Raw genomic sequence first — 23,686 nt, 5'->3', positions numbered from 1 at the left:
CCGGATCACATCTCGATATTAGATTTCCGCTCCTTATACCCTTCCATTGAATTGCCGCCATGTTTTTGCGCGCTTAGAGACTTTCTGCTGAAACATGTGGACGACGAGAAGTTCCATGATCAGATACTAGAATTAGCGCATTTGATTTACTATGGATCGATGTTTCAATTTGGAGGAATGACATATACTCAAGGTAAAGGAATACCCATGGGTAGTGCCGTATCAGGTGATATTTGTGAATTGGTAATAAGGCAGTTAGAAGAGAAGATAATTCCACAGTACAGCAAAAACATCATTTGCTATAAAAGATATGTGGATGACGTCATGATACTATGGAAAAAAGACCCGGAAGTAGATTCATTCATACAACAGGTCAATGACAACAGATACGGCCTCACTATCAAGCTGGAGCAACATAGCAATATGTCAGTGCACTTTCTGGACCTTAACGTAGAGCTGACAAGAAACAGAGTGCACCGTATACAGAAAGATCTCCAGCGTCCCGACATACATACCAGCAGATTCCTGTGACCCGTACGCATACAAGATGGCGGCCTTCAGGACCCTAGTAAAAAGAGCACACACCCACAGCACCACGCAGGAGGCACTACAGCAGGAAATTAAATACCTATAGGAAGTGGCGACAAAGCATGGTTACAGCGGAATGGTTCAGAGACTGGCGAAGAATTACGAAGCGGGCACCCATCACAATATGCCAGGCAATGGAAGTAATGAGCAAGCGTCGCAAAATATAGTACCCGTTTCATACAACCCGTTATTAGCACCTTTGTATAGAAAAATTGCACAAAGGCAAGGGATATGTATAGCTTACTGACATTGTCCATCTATGCTCAACTCCTGCGGAACGATAAAGATAAACCGAACAGGGACAAATTACCAGGGGTGTACGCAATCCCAGTAATGGATCATAGATGCAGCAGAGAATTATTGTACATAGGAGCCACAAAGCGTGCAGTGGAAAGAGAACATCAGAAAGACATTCAGCATGGCAGAGCTAACACCTCGCTAGCAATATATGCGTCGGATCCGGAAATCATCCCAGACTTCAAGGCTGCTAAACTACTAATCACCACAAAATGCGCAGACCACATTAGATGGTTGGAACAAATAGAAATTTGTAAAGCTTTCCAGTCATCCCAGCCAATCAATGCAAAGATGAAGTAACTTTATTGCTAGCATGGCAGGTACTACTGCAGAAAGAGGGGACGGAATAAAGGAAGGAAAACGCAAAGAATATGAGGATAACGTAAGGCGTATGAGTAAGAGGGGTTTGGACACAGTTGGGTATGAATGGTTTGGCACCCTACAGCAAGTTTTTGGGATCGTTTTATATCGACATGGAACTGAGCAGTTCCATCATGTGATCGTTTTTTAAAAGAATGGTGGAGAAATTTTTTTAAATTTCTAAAATTGGCATCATATTACATCGGCATAGATCAGCTCACGTGATTGTTTTTTAAAGGAGTGGTGGAGCATTTTTAAGTGTTTCGGTTGAAGTTTTATTCGTTTGGAGTTTCTACGGAAGTTATTCGAACGTTTGAATTTTCGGTTGGCACATGCATCGCGGAAATAGGTGTTTGATAATTCGAAAATCGTTTTAAGAAGAAAAGATAGCTTGAGAAAGGGCACAGTGAGGTGTCTGAAAACGTTTGCTGAGGGACTTTGAGCAGACTTTCACCGGTTAAAGGTTTTTGGAGGTGTTAGTAAAAATACAAATTTTAAAGCTATATTGCAGTTTTCAATTTTTTTAATTTCATCTTTATCTCTAAAACAAGTCCAAATAACATTATAGAATAATACATAAAAATAAAGCCCATACACATCAAAATTGAGTACTGTACAGGTAAATGTTTCCAATATCATAAACTGTTTTTACTTTTTACCTAGCTTTAGTCAATCATTTTTTGTTTTCAGTATAAAATACTGTAAAATTGCTTAAAGCAGTCAGCACACAGGTAAGGAACTAGGTCAACTGGACCAGCACGATAAGTGTTAATCTAGTATCAAAAATGTTCTAATTCAGCACAACACACATTCCCACACAGTCCTCAGAAAAACACCACACAAAACAAGCAAAGCTCACCACTCATGATGGGAAAAAAGCCTTGTTCAAATACTGGCATGTCCTTAAGTACCCTCTCATGGTCCCACCAGTGCTGCCAGCTAAAACATGAACACCAACAAAAATAATATTGGAGTAACCCAAGACATAGCCAAATATCTCAGCACCACAGCACTAGCAGTAATTTGAATTTGCCGACTGGAACGCTTTCAGTTAACCGATGTTTCGGTTGATTGGTATTCGGATAATCGATGCTCTACTGTAGTAGTCACCTCCCCATCAGTTTCTAGAGTGTTCGAATTTGCCAAGACACACAAACCAGAAAGAAGCATAAGACCAGTAGCTGATAAATTCTGCTCACTGACGATAATCCTAGAAATGTTACTCAAAAACATTTATTAACTGCATATTAAATGCAAAATATGGCGACTAAACTCCGAATCAGACAAAATTGCTTATATTTCAAATTTCTAAATAAATGGTGCCCACTATTTATTAACAGACACACTAAAATACACAAATAAAACATATTTTCATTGCTGAAAACGTAATGTTACATTTTGAAGCTAGAAATAACAGGATATATCGAGAAACATAATATTACATTTTTCATTTTTTGCAAAGGAATACGAAGAACGTAATATTACGTTTCTAGCACAGTAAGTGTTAAAAAGGTTCTCCCATAAAATGCATTATGAATTCTATAATCATCTAAAACTTCTTCAAATTCCTTAATTTTCTGTACTAGAGGTTCTCAACGAGGGTGAAAAGTGGTTCAAAATGTGTGCCATGAGATAAATTTAAAAATTAAAGCAAAACATTTTAAAATTTGTAAAAAATAACAATGTACTTTATGCATTATTAACTATAACTGGTTTCAGAAGTATGTACTGTACCAGTCAATTATCATAGAAAAGATATTATATGCAGACGGCAATTGTGTTCCATGTTTGATTTCAACAAAAATTTTGAAAACTATATAAATGCTCAATGAGCTGTTATACAGGACAAAACTGATTTCTCTGTAACTTCCTTCTAATTAGCAATTTGCTTTAAAATTAATTTGCCATAATTCTAAATCATATCTAATCAGTTAAAACATTGTTTATTTTTTGTTTTTAATCTCTTTCTAAATTATAGAAAAAGAGCAGAAATTTCCTTTATCAAGTAATTAGAGATAGAAAGTCATTTTTGGGCAATAACAACAAAGTAAATTTGTGGTGCTAGTATTGAAAACTTTTATAGTTTCAGAAGAATATATTACTGCAACTATTATTGAAACTTCTGAATGCTGAAAGGCTTTTGAAGATGCCTCTGATATTTTTGTTCCAAGTCTGTAAGAGCTGATGACGAAATGCTTGGTCCTAAAAACATTTAATCTCAAATAACCCTTGGAATCCTTCATTTATTTTAGCATTGTACTATTCTTATTATCTCCTATGGAATCAGGTAATCTGCTGAAATGATTTTAACTATCTTATTCTAAGTTATATAATATAAATAATTCATAATTAGACTTTAATGTTTAATGGCAGATTGATTACAGTGATCACTAACAGCCATTTAATAATAAACAAATAAAAAAAAAAACTTAAAAATGTGTGTGGCAAGAAACTGGCATATAAGTAAAATAAAATATACAGAAAAAGCTTGTTTTTATTACAATTTCAACATTAACTAAAACAGTAGACCAACCTTAGAAGGAGAAAAAATAAATGTACAATGTATAATAAAATACTGAAAAGAAAAATAGGGATTCCTGCTGGCATGACTAACCAAGGATTAACAATAATAGTAACAAGAACACCACTTTGATAATTTAACTGAAAGTAATGACAATCAACAACAATTAAATATTATGGTACCTTCAACAAGCTGTTCACCAGTCTTGCAATATTTAATAATAAAGTGCTGCAACCTCCTTTGTATGATTAAGTCTGTCACAAATCCAAAAAGAATAAGAAACACTGAACAATACAAATATAAAATTTCCCAAAAATCTCATATTTCCAGAAGGATTGCCATCTGTGCATTAATAAACTAGCAAAATTTTGTAAAATTTAAATTGTTCAAATTATTTCCTTTGAATTTCTGTATAGTTATTTTTCTTGTTACCGATTTGTGCAGAAACATTACAATATATAAAAAATAATAATTTCAATTATTTACAAAAATTAAATATATTTATATAGAAATAAAAATTTTAAATACTTTATAAAGTTCTACTAATTTATTTTGAGAACGAAGTTCCAATTGAAACTGCTCTTCTGACTGGATTTGCAATTCTTTGACTTCTTTGATTTGCTTTGCTAACTGTTCTAATCTTTTGTCTTTTTCTTCAACTACTTTTTTCATATCTTTCAGTTGCTTCTGTGTTGTCTGCAACTATTTTATGAAACTATATTAGATCACTACTCTAATATAAAAATTACATATTTTAAATTATTCTTTACAAAGAGATAAAACTAAAATACTTCCTGTTTTTGAATTCATACACATGTCTCAACTAATGCTTTTTTTTTAGTATTATGAAAGACAAGACCTGTGCACTTCTAATGAAAACTGTAAACAATTTCTTTAATTTTCATTATTACTAAAAAATCATTAATCTAGCAAATATTTATTCTAAACTCAATCTTAAAAGTATTACATTTAAAGTATTTATATACTTAACTGTTTTATAAAACATATTATTCACTAAAAATTTAATCTGCAGAACTTTATATTTTTCCTGTATAAAAACCAATAAAACAGTAGGAATGTCTGCTCAATATCTATAATAAACAATTATTACATATTCAAACAATATGATTTACTTTATCTTTTCAATAAATACTAGTCAATTATTTATTGTGAGATGGTCCTAATGCTGGGCTACAAATTTTAATCATATTTTTAATTAATTTCATTTAAAATATATGCTCTCTGCCTTCAAATTAGTAATGTTTTTCCCCCATACATCACACTTTTCCTTTAACAATAAAGTCACGCTGGTCATCTATCTAACACAGTGGTTCCCAACCTTTTCTAGTATGCGAAACACTTTTGTGAGCAATTTTCTTTAGCGGAACACTTACTTAAGTTAATATGAAATACATAAGCTTGTCATTAGTTATTTTATTAGAATTGAGCAGTTATAATTCAAAATCTCTACTCATATTATTAACGCCAATTCTAAGACAGGAAAAAATATACCTAAATAACTTTAATGGGAAACTTGTGCCTGATGTTTTTTACATATTTCATTCAGTTTTTATCGTTGCCTTTATCTTATTCGAAACAGTAGTACACTCCATAAGTACGAGTTGTACATATATATTTAAGTTTATGAAAATTTTATGATTTTAATTTTTTGATAATCTGCGGAACACGATTGGAGAGATGCTTACGGAACACGCGAGATGTTCCGGAAACACGGTTGGGAACCACTGATCTAACACCTTTCAAGAGAAAATTTTTGAATTTAAATAATGTGGCTTCTGGTTTGCATCAGTTCTTATATAGTTAATTGGGGCTTACTGCCCCTAAGGTTTCCATATCTGGTCTCATCTTTCATCTATCTACCTCTGTTCCCAAGATTAAGAAAAGACAGGTGGATGTATGATGGTGGAATATGTCTACAATTTTTTACAAACTGCAGCCCAATAAACTACTAATATATTTTTAATATTTTTTCAATAAACAATTACCATGCTGTAATTTTTTTCATTTGTTACATCATTATTGAAATAATTTTTTAAAGGAGATCACACAAGCATAATATGTAATATAACATATTGATATAATAATACTAATGAAATAATTTTTGGTTTTAAGTCAATAGTTTCAAATCAAAATGTTAAACTTAAATACACTTGTAGTAGAACTCTGGTTATCTGAGCTTCTGCATTATCCAAAGCAAATTTGTATGTGAATATGCTACTTTTCTTACACTGTAATTCATAAAAAGAAAGTTCAAAACAGTGTGTGTTCCAAAACAATTTGTTTGTTACCAATTGCGCCACCTGGACCCTAAGCCAGTCATCAAGTTAGTGACCATGGAAGGTTATATCGAAATTTAAGTATGTCTGGAAGCGATGACTGGCTTGGGGTCCGGGTGGCGCAATTGGCAGCACACCACATGGCAAGCAGAGGCTGCAGGTTGAAGCCCCGCCCCAGGTCAGTTATTTTCTTCCAGAATGTTCTAAATTATTTATTAAATTATTAAAAATTATAATTATTAATTTAGATAAGAGATGGTGCCTAATGCTTACCTCTATACCAAATTTGTTTGTTACCTTTTATCATTTAACTTTAATGTAAGACAAACCACTCATATTAAAATATAAACTACAATAATATATAATTTTATTTTTAAGAATATTTTACTTATTTATTAGCTGTATAATAAATGATGTAAAAATCTTTCTTATATATGATCACCAATTCACTTAAACTCATGTCTTCAATTGCTTCCTGATAAAATATAACTAGTCAAAATAATATAAAAGAAACTTACATTCTAAAACTAATAGTATCTGGCAGTTTCAAAATATGAACACTATGCAATGTAATATGAATTTCTGTTTGTCAAGTGACTACTACATCTACTACATTTTTTTCAGTGTTTGATACTGTCCAACTATATTTGAAGGAGGTTGAATATAGTTCATTCAACCTGCTTTCAAATATAATTTCTCTTTTAACATATATAAAATTAATTACAAATAAAAAATATATGAAATTAACATGCAATGCAAACAAAATGTTTATTTTTAACTAAAACTGCCTGATAAGGATAATCTATGAACAAAATGACTTGGATGTGAGCAGCTAAATATGTCTATTAACTGACTGTATTCTTAAAAAAAAAACTTTCCAAAATTAATTATTAAATAAAATGCAGAAAAATTCCTCAAAACAAATTTACTATAATAAAAGACATTTTCAATATTTAATTAAACAGTATATGTTCAAAATTTTTAATAATACAAAATATTTGAACTTAATATAGTAGACTTTAAGTTATATTTTGTTAAAAAATAAATACAAATTTTATATTTTAGATAATTTTATTTAAAAAAAATTTCAAAGATTTTTAATTCTTACTTCATCTCTTGTCTGTTCTAATTCAGATTGCAATTCCAAAACAAAACCAGATTTTTCTCGTCTCAAAGATAATATTTCTTGACCTTTCTGAACAGTATCTTCATTCAGAGAAGATATTTGTTCATTTAATAATTCCTTTTCTTGTTGCAATCTTTTGACCTGATGCTAAAGAAAGCCATCATAAGATTTAAACATCTGACAATAAAGCTTATTTAAAAATATTAAATAGAAAATTTTATAATATATTTAAAATTTAATATATAATTACCCATATAAATAATACAGTACTAATGAATGCATAAATAAAAATGTTATTTTATAACTTTAAAAGACATAAGTGCATATATATAGTATAGACAGAGAGAGAGAGAGATAAATAGAAAAAAATTAGAAAAATATTAGTTGATACATACATTAAAAAAACAAACACTTTTTATATATACAATTGATAAAGCCACTGAATAAAAACATGAATATTTTCTTATTAATTTTATAGACTTAAAAATTTTATATCAACATTTAATAAACTTAAAATATATTTTTAAAATAATCAGCATTTATTCAAAACAAACATTTTTTATGCAGTCAACAAATGTTTTCAGCAATATTTATTATACTAATTACAGTAATTATTACTTGCTATTTCTGAATTAAACTGTAACTCTCAATTATTTTAATGATTATGAAATAAAAACAATTTTATTTAATTTTAATTGATTATTTTATTTGAGTTACAGTGTTCTATATTTATACAGAAATTCTAGCTCTACAATACTTATTTGATTTAGCTTAACCTATTACCTCTTCTAATTACCATTTCAATTACCAATGTGATAAAACAGTGCAAGACCAACTACAATAAACTCCTCTTAAAATGAAGGAAAGGGAGTTTCATCAAAAATTCTAAAATTTTAGAATTTTATATTTTAACTTCTGGTACTGGCCAGAAATGAGCTATCCAGGCCAAAAGTCAAATGTTTTAAATAGAACATAGTGTTTTTTAATTTAGATTAACCTTTTAACATGCAGACTTGAAACAACTCAGGCAAAAATGAGTGGCCCCAAGATAATTTGAGCAGCACCAGATTTAATGTTAAATAATATACACGTTCAAATAAACACAAGATAATGAAAAATAATCTCAATAAAATCATGATTGTGTAAAAGAACAGTTATTTTTCATATTTGCACCAAAGTTGAAAAAATTTCGTTACTTGTTGTAAGCAGACTTATTGTACATATTGACGTAAATTATATTAAAATATATGAATGTAATGTATATAAGTAACATATATGAATTCAACAATCAGTTTCAATCATTGTATAATGATGCAAAAGAAGGTAAAATTGTTTTCGATTAATTCCTTTCTAGTTTGGCTTCACATGTGTTCCAATAATGATTTCTACAGATAAAATATAACTGCTTTTTTGGACATTTCTGTCAAGCCAAGTATACATTTTTCTTCTGGAAAAGTGCTGCATCATCACATGTTTCTTTCAAGAGAAACCTGTGTTAAGTTGTTAAATTCAAAAATAAGAATTTTGTAGCAATATTTTTTTTAAAGCCTTTGTTGTCATAAAATGGTTTGGAAAGTGTGATAAATAGAGAAAAATGATACTGTAAAAGTAAGAAAAGATACACCAACAACTGCCATAAATGATCAGGCTAAATTTTGGATAAATGATTATAGATTAGAAATAAATTTGGCACTAGAGTTAGGTGTTAGGTGCCATCTCTGAAAAGATCCTGTTACAAAATATTTTTTAACATGTCATCATTGTATGCAAAACATAATAAAAATGTTGATACAATAATAATATATACCTGATGCTAAACTAACAAAAATTGTTACTACTGCTACACAGTATTTTCCTCTGTGTAAACTCTTTTGGAAAAACCTATTTGGCACTAATTTTAACTATTGTTCAATCAAAATGTTCAAAGTGAGTACTGTTCTCATCAATGCAAGCATCTATTCTGCTTCGAAACATTTTGTTGTTCAAAGGAGGTTTTTACCCCTCCCCTCTCCTTATGTCACACACCCCACCCCTTCACATCCCCCAGTGTTTTTTCACAGCAGTTTGCTTGCCTGACAATGCCCGTTTAATACGGGCAAAAACGTTTGCACTTTGTGTTTAATTTTCTTGTTGGTATCTTAGGTATTTGTAGAGTTCATTTTTTATCCAATAATAACCAGTTATTAACTTGCAGCTGTCAGAATGCCAATTGTTGTTTAAATTAAAAAATGGTTAAAATAATAACTGTTTTTCTTTTATAAATAAAATACAGCAACAGTTATTATTTTATGCTATAAAAAGCATGTACAATTTATATACAATATAAATTATACAAGTTTTTTAATATTATATAAAAATAGATTAATAAATAAATTAATTTCTCTACTTTACCAGTATTTCAAAATAAAAAGACTTTAAATATAACTTGCTTAAATATAAATACTGTAATTACTTATGTTAAAAAAAATCATATTTCAAATAAGAAAAAAGCTACTTATACTATGATAACAAAACTTCAGTTTTAATGAAAGTTTTATCATCATCAACACATATCTTTCTATATTATATATATTTTATTTCTATTAACAACACTGTATACTTAGTTTATACAGCTTGGGTTACAGATGTCTATTTATCATACTGGCAAATGATCAATCAAACCTCGGTTTTTGAATGCAAAACTCATATTTGCCTCAACTGCTGTACAATAACTTGGTTGCTGAACAAGCTACTTGGCAAAAGCCAGCCACAGATAGTCAACTCTCTATACTTCCCATGTTAAAGAAAGTCAACAGCCCAAACAATCAGCGACAAGACTACCAATTCAGAAGTTAGTGGTGCCAAAATTGCCTCACATCATTAAACGTCACAACACAAATTATCTATGACGTTGTTTTTAAATTAGATTTCAACGTGCATGAGGGAGAGATACTATTTCCAGTTTTTGGTATGTGCCACAGTTAAATCAAAATCAAATTAATTAATTAATAAAAACCACATTAATTGACACTGACATAAATGGCATCCAAGAATTTGTGTTTAAATATGTTTAGGTGAATTAATGACAAAAGTTTATTAATATAATATTATATATTAAAAAATTAATATTTAATATTGCCGCAGTTAACTTGACGGTTGGGAAAACTGTCAAGTTCTATGGCACAGTGGTTAGCATCTCTGCCTATGAATCAGAAGGTCTCTGGTTTGAACCTGTTGGGGGGAAATTAGTTTTTTTTATCTTGTAGTGCAGGCTGCAGTGTTTGTATGCTCTATGGGTGAATAAACATCTCTTTGTGTTTACCACAGACTTGTTATTGTGGTTCACCATTCATCTACATGACAATATTTATTAATACTAGGTTACCAGTTACTTGAAACGAAAAATAATAAAATAATAATAAATAATAAAACATTTTGAAACATTTGGATAAAGTGCTTGTCTGTTTTGATTGATTTGGTTATATTTCATCCAGGCAGTCAGAGTTGAGTTTCTATTTACCTATTTACCACACTTCTTTGTAAAGTGTTTGTTTCAGTTTCAGTTGGCAGTGATGTAATATTTTGCTTTTTATATATATATTTTTTCCTATAAATATAGATATAGATAATTTTATATAATGCATAATATTATATTGCATTTGTAGGCATTTTTATGCATGAAATACAGCTAAAAAGGTGGAAAAAAAACTGTTTTGGGGATCAGAAATGAATTAATCCATTTTATATTGTTTCTTATGGAGAAACTTGTTTCAGTTTTAGAACAACTTTTAGGAATGAATTAAATTCAGAAATTGAGGTTTGACTATACTTACATACAGAATCAAACTTTTATTTAACTGTCTCTAAACTCTTATATGATCTAAATATATTATTTTATATTTTTGATAATCAATATTTTAATCAAAAATCAAAAAATATTAATAATTCTATTAATGTTTTTTGATTTTTGAGATGATAATTTATTTTTAAACTTTTATTTATTTATTTTTAAGTTTACCTCTAAATTAACTTCGTGCAATTGTATTTCTTCAATTTTAATTAATGCTTCATATTTATTTTCATTAGCACTTGTCAAAGAATCTGTTAAATGCTTTATCTCATCTAAAATTATAAAAAAATATGAATACTTATTTATCATTTTTAAATAAAAAAAAAAACTATTGTAATTATTATAATTTCAAAGCATTGGCTTTTTTAAATGCATTGAAAAGACAAATATATGTTATGGCCAAAGTGGGAAGATAGTGACCAAATCAGGAAATGGCCAAAATCGCTGGAAATTGACTGGCCAATGTCTGATCTTTTCTTGATTTTGGGATTTGGCTGGCCAGATTGCAAAATGGCAAGGGATGATTGGTTAAAGTCAGAAGAAAACATCATGAGCAGATTTTGGTGGTTCTGTATAATTTCATTAATTATAAATTATCAAATACAACTATATGTTAAGCTTATTTATTAATCACAGTAAATTATCAATCTCTACAACACTTGTTATGACAAGGCAAACTTTTATGAAATTTCGAATTACACACTGTTTGTTTTTTTTTGCATTTGCAGCAATTTGTTGCAGACTTAGTAGTGCAATTGCATCGAGTGTAGCCTTGGCCACCTGTCAGTGATTGGAGAGATGCGACAGTTCATGGTAACTTTTCTTCTGCACCCACGAATTCCAGTGTGAGCAGTATCTTGAGCAGAATGAAAAACTCACTTCTGGAATACAGTTGTGTGAAACTCCGGAAGTGAACCAGAACCATATTCTTAAATAAATTTTTTTTTTCCTTAAAAAAAAAGGAAATGGGAATTTTTTTTTATTTTGTAAAACCAATAAGAAAAGAAAGATAAAAATTTATGTCCATAAAAGGGCATGTTTAAAAGTAATTCTTAGAAAAGTGAACTTCTCGAATTAAAACAATAGAACGATATAAGTCCCAAGATCGACTATCTTTGATTGGGATTAAATGGACAAGCAACATTGACTCATCCTGCAATCTAGGTTCCGATACATTACACTAGGTAACAAGTGAAGATTAATTAGAAAGCAGAGGTGAGGAGAATCGACCAATCAAAACTATCTATCTAGGACCCAAAAGAGTTTATAAAAATGACCAATTCAATGACACAAAGAGCTTCTCTGCCAGACTTTCATACCGTGTGGCATCCTCCATAGTGAAAATATTCTCCATTTCTGACGTTAAATGACGCATGTCTCTCGACACAAACTATTATACGACTGCATCTCGGGGCCATCCAGTCGTCCAACCGATCAACTGTCCAACCATCCAGGCACTCTACCGTCATCTGGATATTCACATCATCCTGATCTGAACAGAAGATACTGTTTTTGTAAGCATAATTTATACAATAAATTGAGAAAATTGATTGAAACTGGAGAGAGTTGTCTCTGTCATCAACACTCCCACATACGCTTCGGCACTGCTTGGATATCATGTCATTTCGTGCAGTTTGGCGACATCACAGTTGTTTGAGAACACCATCACACTGGAAGAAAAAGATGTGCCACCTACTGGAGAGCCTTGCACCAGCACATCAAATTTTGGCCAGGGATTACCCACCTCTTCGTGAAATGGCTGGCCAAAGTAGCATATATACTGGTCATTTCAAGTACATCAGACCTTGGCCACATCTCTTCGCTAAAGTATGAAATGGCCAGCCAATTTGGAAACTGGCCAAACTTCAGGCTTTGGCCATAACACACATAAATGTAATTCAAAAGAAACTATAAAATAATAAATGTTATTTGTTAGTTAATTAATTAATATTATAATAATAATATTTTTTATAACAATATTCATGCTAAATATTTAAAATTTTTTACATTTTTCAAAATAATTCTAAAAAATTTTTTATTCATTTAAAACATTTAGATTTTGCTTAATTAAACAAACCATTTAGTTTATTAATATCATTTCTTCTTTTCTCTAATTGCTGGACTAATTCTCCATTTTCTTCTAAATATTTTTCATTTTTCTTCTTAAGAGCTTCCTATCAAAGAAAATCATTCATTTAATTATATAATATGGATTTATTTTTTAGTAAAAAAAATGAAAATTGAAATTCTCATATTATTATCTAACGTATAAAATAAATTTTAACTTGATAAAAGTTATGTTTTAAGTTTTAAAATTATTTACTATAGTACTCTGTGAGGTTATGACATTAGAAAAGATAACTGACCAACAGATATTAAAGTAGATACAGGGGCGGACTGGCCATGTGGAAAATGTGGAAAATTCCACACGGGCCGTATACAATTTGGGCTGTTTTTCTAAATATGTACATAATATACCGTTTTGTTCGGTTTTATTTTTTAAAAAAATTCATTTATTTTTTTTCGCTAAGTACGATAAATTTCAATTTTTAGGTGTAATATAGATATATGTGTAGGCCTTTATCATTTTACCCGGCCCTACCAGAGGCCGAAGTTAAATTAGTCCGGCCGACCCGAGTCCAACACTACATTGGCCGACTCGGCCCAAACAAAGCATCCTAAGAGAAAAATAATCAAAACAGACAAAGTTGGTCATTTGTTTACGTTGCTAGAAACTATTCACTACCCCTATGAATCTTTGGAAGCACGAGTTACTGGTTTTTCACCCTGCCACCAAAACGTTGATTGTAATCATAACAGATTTAATAGCCAATTATATCATTTCGTTTATTTTAGATAAGTAAAAATGTTATTCAATAATAATTTCTCTATATTCCAAACGATTTAATTAAAAATAATCTATTTTTTAGGTTCGGCTAACTAATTTTTAGTTTGCCATTCACCCACAATGGCGTTGATTGTAGATGGGCAACCTGCGGCGTCGAACATAATATTACAAAACAATATAACGCTATATAAAATAAACATTTAAAATACTGACATCTAGTCGTTTGTAATCGCACTAAATACCAAGAGCCCGCTTCGTACATATATTCGACGCAACTAGAGTTGGTCCTTGGGTTGGTTAATTTTTGCGTCTTTAAGGGATGATAGAATTGTGTACAAATGCACGTATACTTTCGTAGACTGTCCATACGCGCTCGACCCCTTTTCAAGACTAAGTGAAGTCCAAGGGAGTATACGTATGTACTGTACAGTACTGTACATTCGTAAACGATTCTATCATCCTTTAACTAAAGACGCAAAAATAAACCAACCCGAGGGCCAACCCTAATTGAAAAGACTATTTGGTATTTTAACCCGACTTCACTGGACACTTCGTATAGAGCTGTAAAGTGTTACTACAGTTTAATCCAGAAGCAACTCAATATTATTTCAGAATTGTAACATTTTAAATCGTCGTGGAATATTTTAAAGGAAAATGTCAGTGAAACTTTTATAAAATTAAACGAAAATGAACATTCTTCTGATGATCAACTAGAAAACGATAAAGATTCGATTTCATCCTCTTACTGCAAAGCTTGCAAAAATTGTCCTATTTGTTGTTATAATATATTATTCGGATATAATGTGTTAATATTATTGCTCAACAAAGCAAACTTCTAAATAAAAAATTAATGTTCTAGACTTGTGCTTATTGCAATTTTTGTCAATGTTGTATTTTGAATATATTTAAATATAAATAGAAAAAAGTCATTTTTTTTTATTTATGGGCTGGGCCGGTAATGATCTTTTCCACACAGAAATTTTAAGGCCAGTCCGCCCCTGAGTAGATACAATGTTTTTTGCTAATGTTTCTTTCTGAATTATATTGTTTCTAACTGTCTACTTTCATACCTATCAAACAAGCATCTCTTCTATGTTCAGGATGCAAAAACTTTCACATTTAAAATCCATAATTTAAATTAATGTTATTCAGTTATTTGTTACTGAGTTTTATTTCAGACTAATTTTTATTTGTTCTTATGTAACATTTCAAATGTTCTATATATTTAAATATCACTGACGTCGTTGTATATATTGCACTTTAAATAATACTTTAGATGAAACATTTGAAATGCAAGCAACATTTGATAGAATTTGGAACACCTGAAGTTTCATTTTTTTGTCTGTAAAGAACAAAGAATGCTTGGCAACTAAGAAGACACTTGGTGAAATTTCAAACCTTGAAAACACTATTAATTTGGGTGGTACATGTGTATAACTGTCAGTACTCATGTAATATTAATAGTTAGGGTTTGAATGTTATTCTCAATTAATTTTTTAAAAAGTACCAAAAGTTTATTAAGAAATTATGACATGACTATTTATAATCAAAATCCATACATTAATTAATCTATTTCAAAGACTTAACAATAGTAGTAACAACACATACTTTAAAGAAACTTCAGCAATTAAATAATAATTCTCTGCTAATCATTTATTTTAATAATAACTAATAACTATAGTCCATTTATTCTAACCTTGGGCACTCTTCCATGAGAAATAGTTCCCTCTAAAACTTTAAATTTGTAAGAAATGATATGTTTCTAAATTATTTAATCCTCAGTGGTAGTAATTAAAGGAATGAAACTTACAAATTGAGAAAAGAATATAAATATTTAATGTTTTTGTATTTTAATTAACTATGTTTTCAATGATTGGTTGAATAGCAATATGCTCTGCCTTCTTGTTCATTTTTCAGTTAACATGGCCGACATTAGCATGCTACAAGAATGAGAAACTGTGGAAGGATATATTTTGCCCAGCAGAGAGAAAAGGCAACTGAATCTCTTCTCCTATCCATGCACTAGGTTACAATAAATGGACTATACTGTAATAAACTTCAATAAATCTTTTAAATCATTACCAGTTCTGTGACAGTAGAGTTATATGAACTTTGAGATTTATGTAACTCATTTTGATTATTAGCAACTTTCTCTTCTGAAAATAAAATTTTTAAAATACATATAAATAATTTAAATTTCAAAGGCATTTAATTACATTGATTATATTTTTTTAAATTTATTTCTAAAAAGTTTGTTGAATAAACAATAAAGTCATTACAGAAATTCATACAGTTAGATTTAGTATAGAAATTATTTTCATGACAATAAAATTAAATAAATACTTAATAATTCATGATAATATTAATTTCTTATAAAAGGAAATTTTTGAAATTTTTAATTACATCGATGTAAACTTTGACATAATAATGTAAATAAAGTTGATTTAAACATGTAGTTTGCATTTTTATACATATAATAATAAATTTATCAAGATGATAATAGACTTAGCAGATAACGACACTCGGTTATAATGTCAAAAAATTGCCAGTCCCATGGATGACATTATAAACGAGTTAGACTGTATATATTAAATAGTTCCATTTCAGTGCAAAGCTTACAAGCAAATTTCCTTATCTTTTACCAGCAAAAATAAAAGAAAGGAAGGTGTTTTTCTTGGACCTCAAATTAGAGAACTTCATATTTTGAAACAGGTCCAGCAGATAAAGAAAAAAGGAGCATGGATGTTTTAAAACATGTAACTTCCCAGGAAGAAGAAGAGCTCAAAATTACGAGGAATTGGTGACCCGGATAGTTAATGCATATCCAGATTTAGGATGCAATATATCTCTTAAAGCGCATTCCTGAACTTGCATCTGGATTGTTTTCCAGAGTTGCAGTGATGTAGCTGATGAACACAGTGAAAATTTTTATAAATACATACTTGCTCAGGTGAAGCAGTATAAAGGAAACTGAATGCCTCCCACATTAGCTGATTGTTGTTGGAATGTTATTAGAGACAAGAAAGATAATCACCACAAAAAAAAAGAAACTAATTTGTTTACATGCAACATTTTATTAATTTTTTTGTAAATATTATATCACATATCTCATTTATAAATTTTTATTACATATTAGGAATAAAGTGACACTGATTAAGTTATTTCATGAGTACACTCAATAAAAACCTTAAAATATTAACCCTCCCACTCCCCCCACAGGATTTGTGAAAAATCCCTTCTTAATGTACTGTACATTCTCATGACATACCCTAACTGTGTACCAAATTTCAACTTTCAACTCCTAACCGTTTGGGCTATGTGCTTATTATTATTATTATCAACTCATCTCAATTATGTTATAAGATTTAACATTAAATAATTTCATTACCTAATTCCTTAATACGACTTTGCAATTGTTGACACTTTTCGGATTCTTCTTTGAATTTTAACTGATTTTCCAGCAGCTCTTTTTCCAATTGAAATTCCGATCTCTCTAGAAAATGGCAATATAATTAATTAATTCTTGAACCATAAACAGAAATAAATTATATAAATTATATATCTTAACTTCTAAAATGCACAAGTTTATTTTAGTAGAAAGCAGACTGAAATGAAAACAAAATAATCTAAGTACATTAAACTACTTTAATTTACAACTCTTTTCACATTTATAAAAAAAACAACTACTCACAGGAACAAACTAGTTCACTATTAATCATTTTTGGGACATTAACAGTGTGTCTTATTATCTACTAAAGATCACAACTATTATCTCAGATATTATATTAATTTAATGTATCAATCATATATTAAACTTTCAGTTGACATTCTTTTAATCTTAAGTTATTAGTGGTGAGATTATTGTAAAAGAAAGTAAAAACAATACCAAGTGCAGCATTAACAGTTTTTTATTTTCACAAGCACTTTCAATAAACATATTCAATATCTTCAGGTGAACAACATTTAAAATATAGAAGACAATATTCTAATCTAAATGGAATAAATATAATTTAAATCAAAATTAAAAGTCATTATGTGCATGATCAAAGTTTGCTTATGCAAGAATTTGAAATGTCATGCAGTGCTTGTGTGAGCATATATCCACATTAAAGGTGTGATGGCTATTTATATAAAACAACCCACACACTGGGTAGGTCAAGTGTGGATGTGTTACATGTCTATGGGAATGAAAAAGCTGACATGCTGGCCAAGAAGGCCTCATCCCTTGCAAACACCTATTGTTACTTCCCAGTTCCAAAATCCTGGGTCCACAGTGAACTTAATTCAATAATCACCTCCTGCTGGTTGAGAGAATGGGACAGCAGCCAGACAGGTAGGCTCACACATACCTTCTGCCCAACATCAGATGCAGGAAGCATATGGCACACTTCAGCACTTCGCATGCCCTAACCCACGTGTTAATGGCACATGGCGATTTCAATGCCCATCTAAGGAGATTTCTGAAAAAAAACTGATGGTCTATGTAGCTGTGAATCAAATGAAGAAAAAGACCCACCCATATCATCTTCACTTGTACAAAATTCACCCAGCTCGCAGCAAATTGCAGAAAATCATTGAAGATAATGGACATCTTTGGACCTGTAAGACCAATGCCCCAATAGAAATCCCCAATATCTCCAATGGGTTTAAGGACTTTGTAAATCACCTAAACTTAGCAAACTATACGGCAACCGACTGTGTCAACACCCAGTAATGACAACACCAATGTCATCTGGGTGTCTCTTCACCCGTTCAACACCTGCCACCACTGCATCCAATTTCTCCATCTTCTGGGTGGCCTCAATGGTATTTCTAAATCATTGTATTTTGAGCATATTAATTCTATTGTATATAACTATTATGTACCTGTATCTAAATCAAATAATTGATCACCAACAGATGCCCATAGTTCCCTCTTCTCTTCCCTTTTCTATACCTTCCCCCTTCTCTCTCTCCTTCTATCCATACCCCTCCTTTTCCTAAAGGCCATTGAGTTTGGCCTTCCTCATTACTCTAATCATGTATTACACGGCCCCAAGGTTGTTGTAAGAAGAGCTTCCCCCATACAGAAACACATTTCCAGTCACTGCAGCGCCAGAGTAGCTTTATTTGAGCCCATAACAAGTTATAGTTCTGTTCAAGCATCTTTTTGGTGAGTTCTGTGATAGGTTTACCTCGTCTTTCCAGTGCTCGGCTAGACAGCTAGCAAGCATTCGTGTTGTGGCCTCAATGTACAGTACCTCATATTCACCCCCATTAGGGATTCTCAAATGGCACAGCATAAACTCTCAAGTTCTCAAAGGTGGAGAGTTTATCCTGATAGTTACAGATAAGTATGCATAAATTTAGTGGTAGGAATAGGGGCAGGAGAAAGTTGTGTTACCTGAATATACAACAAATGAATATGGAGAGGGGTTTAAGGTACGGCAATGGCAGTTGAACAATTGACACCTACCTCTTGTTATGCTGTGTTATGCTTGAAAATAGTGATTCCCTAACCATATTAAAAACATGCGTGAACTTAGCATGAGAAAAAACAGCTATGCATACTGCCAAACCAATGGTGCTCAACTCAATGTTTACAAGCACTTGTGTTGACAGTAATAAGAATGATCTAATGAGGGCAGCATAGAGGAATCAACGTATCATTTTTTAAAAATCAATTTTAATGCTTAATTTTTTTCATTTTTAATTTCTTTTAATCATAGGATAAAGATTTTTAAGATAATAAATTATTCCTTATTAGTTTTTAATGGAAAAATCCATTGATTCAGAGTTCATAAATTACATTGCTTACAGGTATGACTATTATAATATAATTAATTTTTTTTCACTAAAATTAGATAAAAATAACATTCTTCACATTGATTAATATATATTAGTCAATCGATATAATTTATAAAAGGCCTTACAAAATAGTTTTTATTTTATTTCTATCATCAATCAATCAATAACTTTATTAGTATAAGGCCGTACCCTGTTACAAAGGGAGTTATCACTTATACATATCACATAGACTGTTACAATTAAGTATCTAGGAACTTTATAGCATAATTAAACAAATTGAAAATAAATAGATATGTTGCTCAATGGAACATTCTATACATCTCTTCCAATGAATCACATTCATTTAGACCCATAAGATCATATTTCTGTTATAACTCTAGGCTCTTCTCACACTCGCAAAACAGGTAAAATTTAGAAAAGGACATGTGGCATCTTGGGCATAAATTATTCTCATATATATAAAATTTGTTATCTATCATTAGAGTATTAGAGTTGAGTCGAAGTTGGATAAAGAATCTCTTCACTCTAAACGGTAAATTGGAAAATATATAGCTATTGTTATTTGAATGAATAATACCGTGCTATAACAATTTAGTGATAGTCATGAATGAATGTCTTCTACATCTCACGATAGGAAAATCTCAAGTACATTCCGGATTAGTTGCTGACATAGCTCTTCCCCCAATTCCGGCGAGAATATGTATGGCTTGATTGAGCAGCCAAACCCATTAATCACTTTAGAAAGTAGAGAAATCCAGTTCCTTTTGGAAAATTTTTGTATGGATTTTTTATATAATAGATGTAAGAGGTTAAACGTAATTTCACCACTGTCTCTTAATTTGATCAACAGTTTTATACATCTTTCCATGAAGAGCACGGTAGGGCATCAATATATCAAAAAGGATAGAAAGCAACAGCAGGGATGTTGAGGCACCATATTAAACTTATGGAAAAGTTTATTCGAATTGTTAAACACAAGATCGTGATATTAACTCAATCACTTGGCTTTTGACTCCACCTTTATTTAGTTATGGAAAAGTAAGAATAGTAGCCTTCAGTGGATCTATGTATGCACAGATCCTAAAAGGTTATTGCCACATCTACCTCATTTTCCCACATAAAGTTAATGAAGGAGTATACACCAAACATTTGTTGTTCTAACGTGAGAAACGGTGGGTCGGTATCATCCCACACTACGAGAATGTCATCGATGTAATGCAAGCGTAACAGTGGGAAGTGGATGGTGAGCGAAGAATTGAATGTTCTGTGCTCAATTTCTCTCACAATCAGTTCCAATAGAACAGCAGATAAAAGTAAACCCATGGAGACCCCCTCTTTTTGTAAATAAATTTTGTAATTTTGAACTTCTCCAACTCAAATTTTAATATTGTAATTATTTGGATTCTAATTATCGGATTTCCACAAAATTTTCAGACAGTCGTATCTACTCTCCGACACCAATTTTCAGACAACATCCCAGTCCAAAGCAAGCAGATCTTTTGCTTTATCTCAACATAATGTATCTGCAAAACTGTTCAATTCCATTAATTACATTGAACATTTTGCCGAAAGGCGTTACACAGGATGTTTAAAACAAAAAAAAAACTATCAAAGATTATTTATATAATGCAAGAGACGAAGTAACGGTAACGCTTTCCACAGCCGAGAAACGTTTATCGAAACCAACATGACCTACGAAAAAACATTCACGGTTAGGAACAGGCAAGGGAAAAACTGAAATTTAAAAATGGAAATTAACAGATGTTGCACAAATGCCAGGGATGCGGATGGACTATCTTTGGCATGGAAATTTGGCAGAAAAGAAAAATTACAACATAAAAGTTCTTAATTTGCACCGACCTTATATTTTGATGTATTTATTTTATTTTTGTTATTAGTATTTTATTTATTTAATCGTTAATTTGTTTAATATTTCGTTTAAAATTTTAAATGTTAAGAGTTCTGACATCCCTTTGTTTAAATGTTCCATTTCTGAAGAGGCATTCAAATTTAATTACACTCAAAGACAACCTATTGTATTAGATTGAAAATGTTTGTTTTTTAGTTTTAATTAGGGTTTCTCAAACGGGATCTCGGGATCCCAGCCATTTTTTTAACCCGAGAAATTCTTCTCGTCCCAGGAAATTCCACAAATTTCTTAAAAGTTCACTTTTTTCTTATTTTGTGTTAAGATTGCAGAAATTTTGCAAATAGAAAGTATAATTAACTCAAACTGTCAGAATACATTTGTATTTATTAATTTTAAGCCCACTTATTCATTTTTTAAATTTTTGCCTGTTATGGCATCTCACAGATTGTCAATAATCAATACATAGCCTATTTGTGGCAGGACTCCGAAAATTCTTTACTCGTCAGAACCCGTAATATCTCGAATAATTGTGCCAATGCCATCTTAATTATAACTATGCCCGGTAGCTTTAATAACTACATTATGCCAGGATATACAAATTAGAAAAGGATAGAAACGAGTACAAACTCTGCAAGTACGAAGTTTTTCTTCATAAACCCAATTATTAAAGCCAAACAAACTGCCGCATTATCGGGCCGTATGCTCGACGTCACTATTAAAGCAGCCAAGGTAGACAGATCGAGAATACTCGAGAGCAAAAAAAGTACTGCAAGGCATCTCGAAAACAAACTAGAAATCTTCAAGGCTAAGGACGAAAAAACACATAACATCCATCTTCTCTTAAATGCATTAAAGACGATTCCACCCACATCCGTCGAATCGAAAAGGGCATTTTCGGTAGCGGGACTTTTCATTATTAAAATAATAACCGGATCAAGCGACGGGAGTATCGACCATCTTTGGTTTTCAAAATCTTATAAAAATTTACAATATTATTTTGTATTATGTTTTATTTAAAAAACAAAAATTACCTTCTAAGTTAGAAGTTTGATCTAAATTCATTTTTTTCTTTAAATTTTCAACTCAATTCAAAGGCATTTTTGTTGTAAGCAGTTTCCAACAAACTTTAATAAATTTTTTCTATCTGTGAAAATTTCTACATAATTCAAAGGTAATTTTAATATATATCTTACACAACATTATTAATATGATTCTGGAGGTTGCGGAACGTATTAAATTACTTTTAAAAATGAAAAATAATTATATCATTCGATTTCAAGATAATTTTTATATTTTAAAGATAATTAATTCTATCCCGAGAAACAGTAGACTTTTCCCGAAATCCCGGGACAAGCAAATGAGAAACCCTGGTTTTAATTAACATTTCTCGGCGGCAGAAGGTGTTGCTGTTACTTCATTAAACTTTTTATAGTATCAAAATAAATGTTATGCGAAGATTTTAGAAGTAATTGTTTTTTACTTGTGACATAAAGCGATTAAGCTTACCTGCCGTAGCCTTAAGACTAGCATTTTCTGTCCGAAGTTCTTCTACGGTTTCGTGTTGAGACCTTAAATAAGATTCTAACGAGCTTTTAATGGAATCTGTTAGATTCTTAATATCGTTTTCTCCTAAAATGCTCTCCAGTTTGACCAGCTCCGCCATTAATTTTAAACTTACGATGCCCGCGAAAATAATTACAAAACATACAAACTCTCCTACGGACGAAAACAAAGTTGAAAAATCTGTAACGCCATCTAGCGGATACACAATTTTATTTCGTTCGATTTTTTTCTTTCGGTAGAAAACATTACTAAATTCGTAGAAATTATAATTTATTTATTTTAAACGTAAAATATTTTTAAATAAAAGTTGAAAAAACTTAAAATTTTTAACATTTATTTTTCAAACTTTTATAGGTTTTGCCGAATAGCTACGCCATGCTTTGGCTAGAAAGTTCTCGAACTGTTCGCTTTATTCTTTTAGTGAGGAATGATTAACGGCGTACGTAGCCAGAATCTTTTTTCCGGGGTCTCATTGTCCGACCGTGGCCGTGAACGACTTCTAAACCCCTTCGGCCTTCCGACCGTCGATTTGCTACCGGCAATAGGCTTCTATCGAAATTCGGAGGAGTTTAGCACCACCAGCCCCCTCCCTAACTACGT

General features: G+C 31.0%; 1 protein-coding gene across 4 annotated transcripts in view; it reads right to left on the bottom strand.

The window, feature by feature from the left end:
* LOC136987589 (nucleoprotein TPR-like) overlaps window positions 1-23,231 on the bottom strand; it is a 172,043-nt gene extending 148,812 nt beyond the window's left edge. For 3 of the 4 annotated variants that reach the window (XM_067285347.1, XM_067285349.1, XM_067285350.1), the window contains exons 1-7: window positions 23,030-23,230; window positions 17,255-17,359; window positions 15,949-16,022; window positions 13,096-13,192; window positions 11,187-11,290; window positions 7,172-7,336; window positions 4,295-4,468 (exon numbers count right to left, since the gene is read on the bottom strand). In XM_067285347.1, the coding sequence (XP_067141448.1) occupies window positions 4,295-4,468; window positions 7,172-7,336; window positions 11,187-11,290; window positions 13,096-13,192; window positions 15,949-16,022; window positions 17,255-17,359; window positions 23,030-23,186 (876 nt within the window). In that variant the 5' untranslated portion in view covers window positions 23,187-23,230. Of the gene's footprint in view, window positions 1-4,294; window positions 4,469-7,171; window positions 7,337-11,186; window positions 11,291-13,095; window positions 13,193-15,948; window positions 16,023-17,254; window positions 17,360-23,029 lie in introns of all 4 variants that reach the window. The other variant, XM_067285348.1, reaches the window with a different exon arrangement.
* Between the last annotated feature and the right edge of the window lie 455 nt (window positions 23,232-23,686).

The sequence above is a fragment of the Centruroides vittatus genome, unplaced genomic scaffold, assembly GCF_030686945.1.
Source record: "Centruroides vittatus isolate TY-2023 unplaced genomic scaffold, ASM3068694v2 scaffold_2520, whole genome shotgun sequence".
Classification (NCBI taxonomy): domain Eukaryota; kingdom Metazoa; phylum Arthropoda; class Arachnida; order Scorpiones; family Buthidae; genus Centruroides; species Centruroides vittatus.
This window is presented reverse-complemented; position numbering and strand designations above follow the sequence as displayed.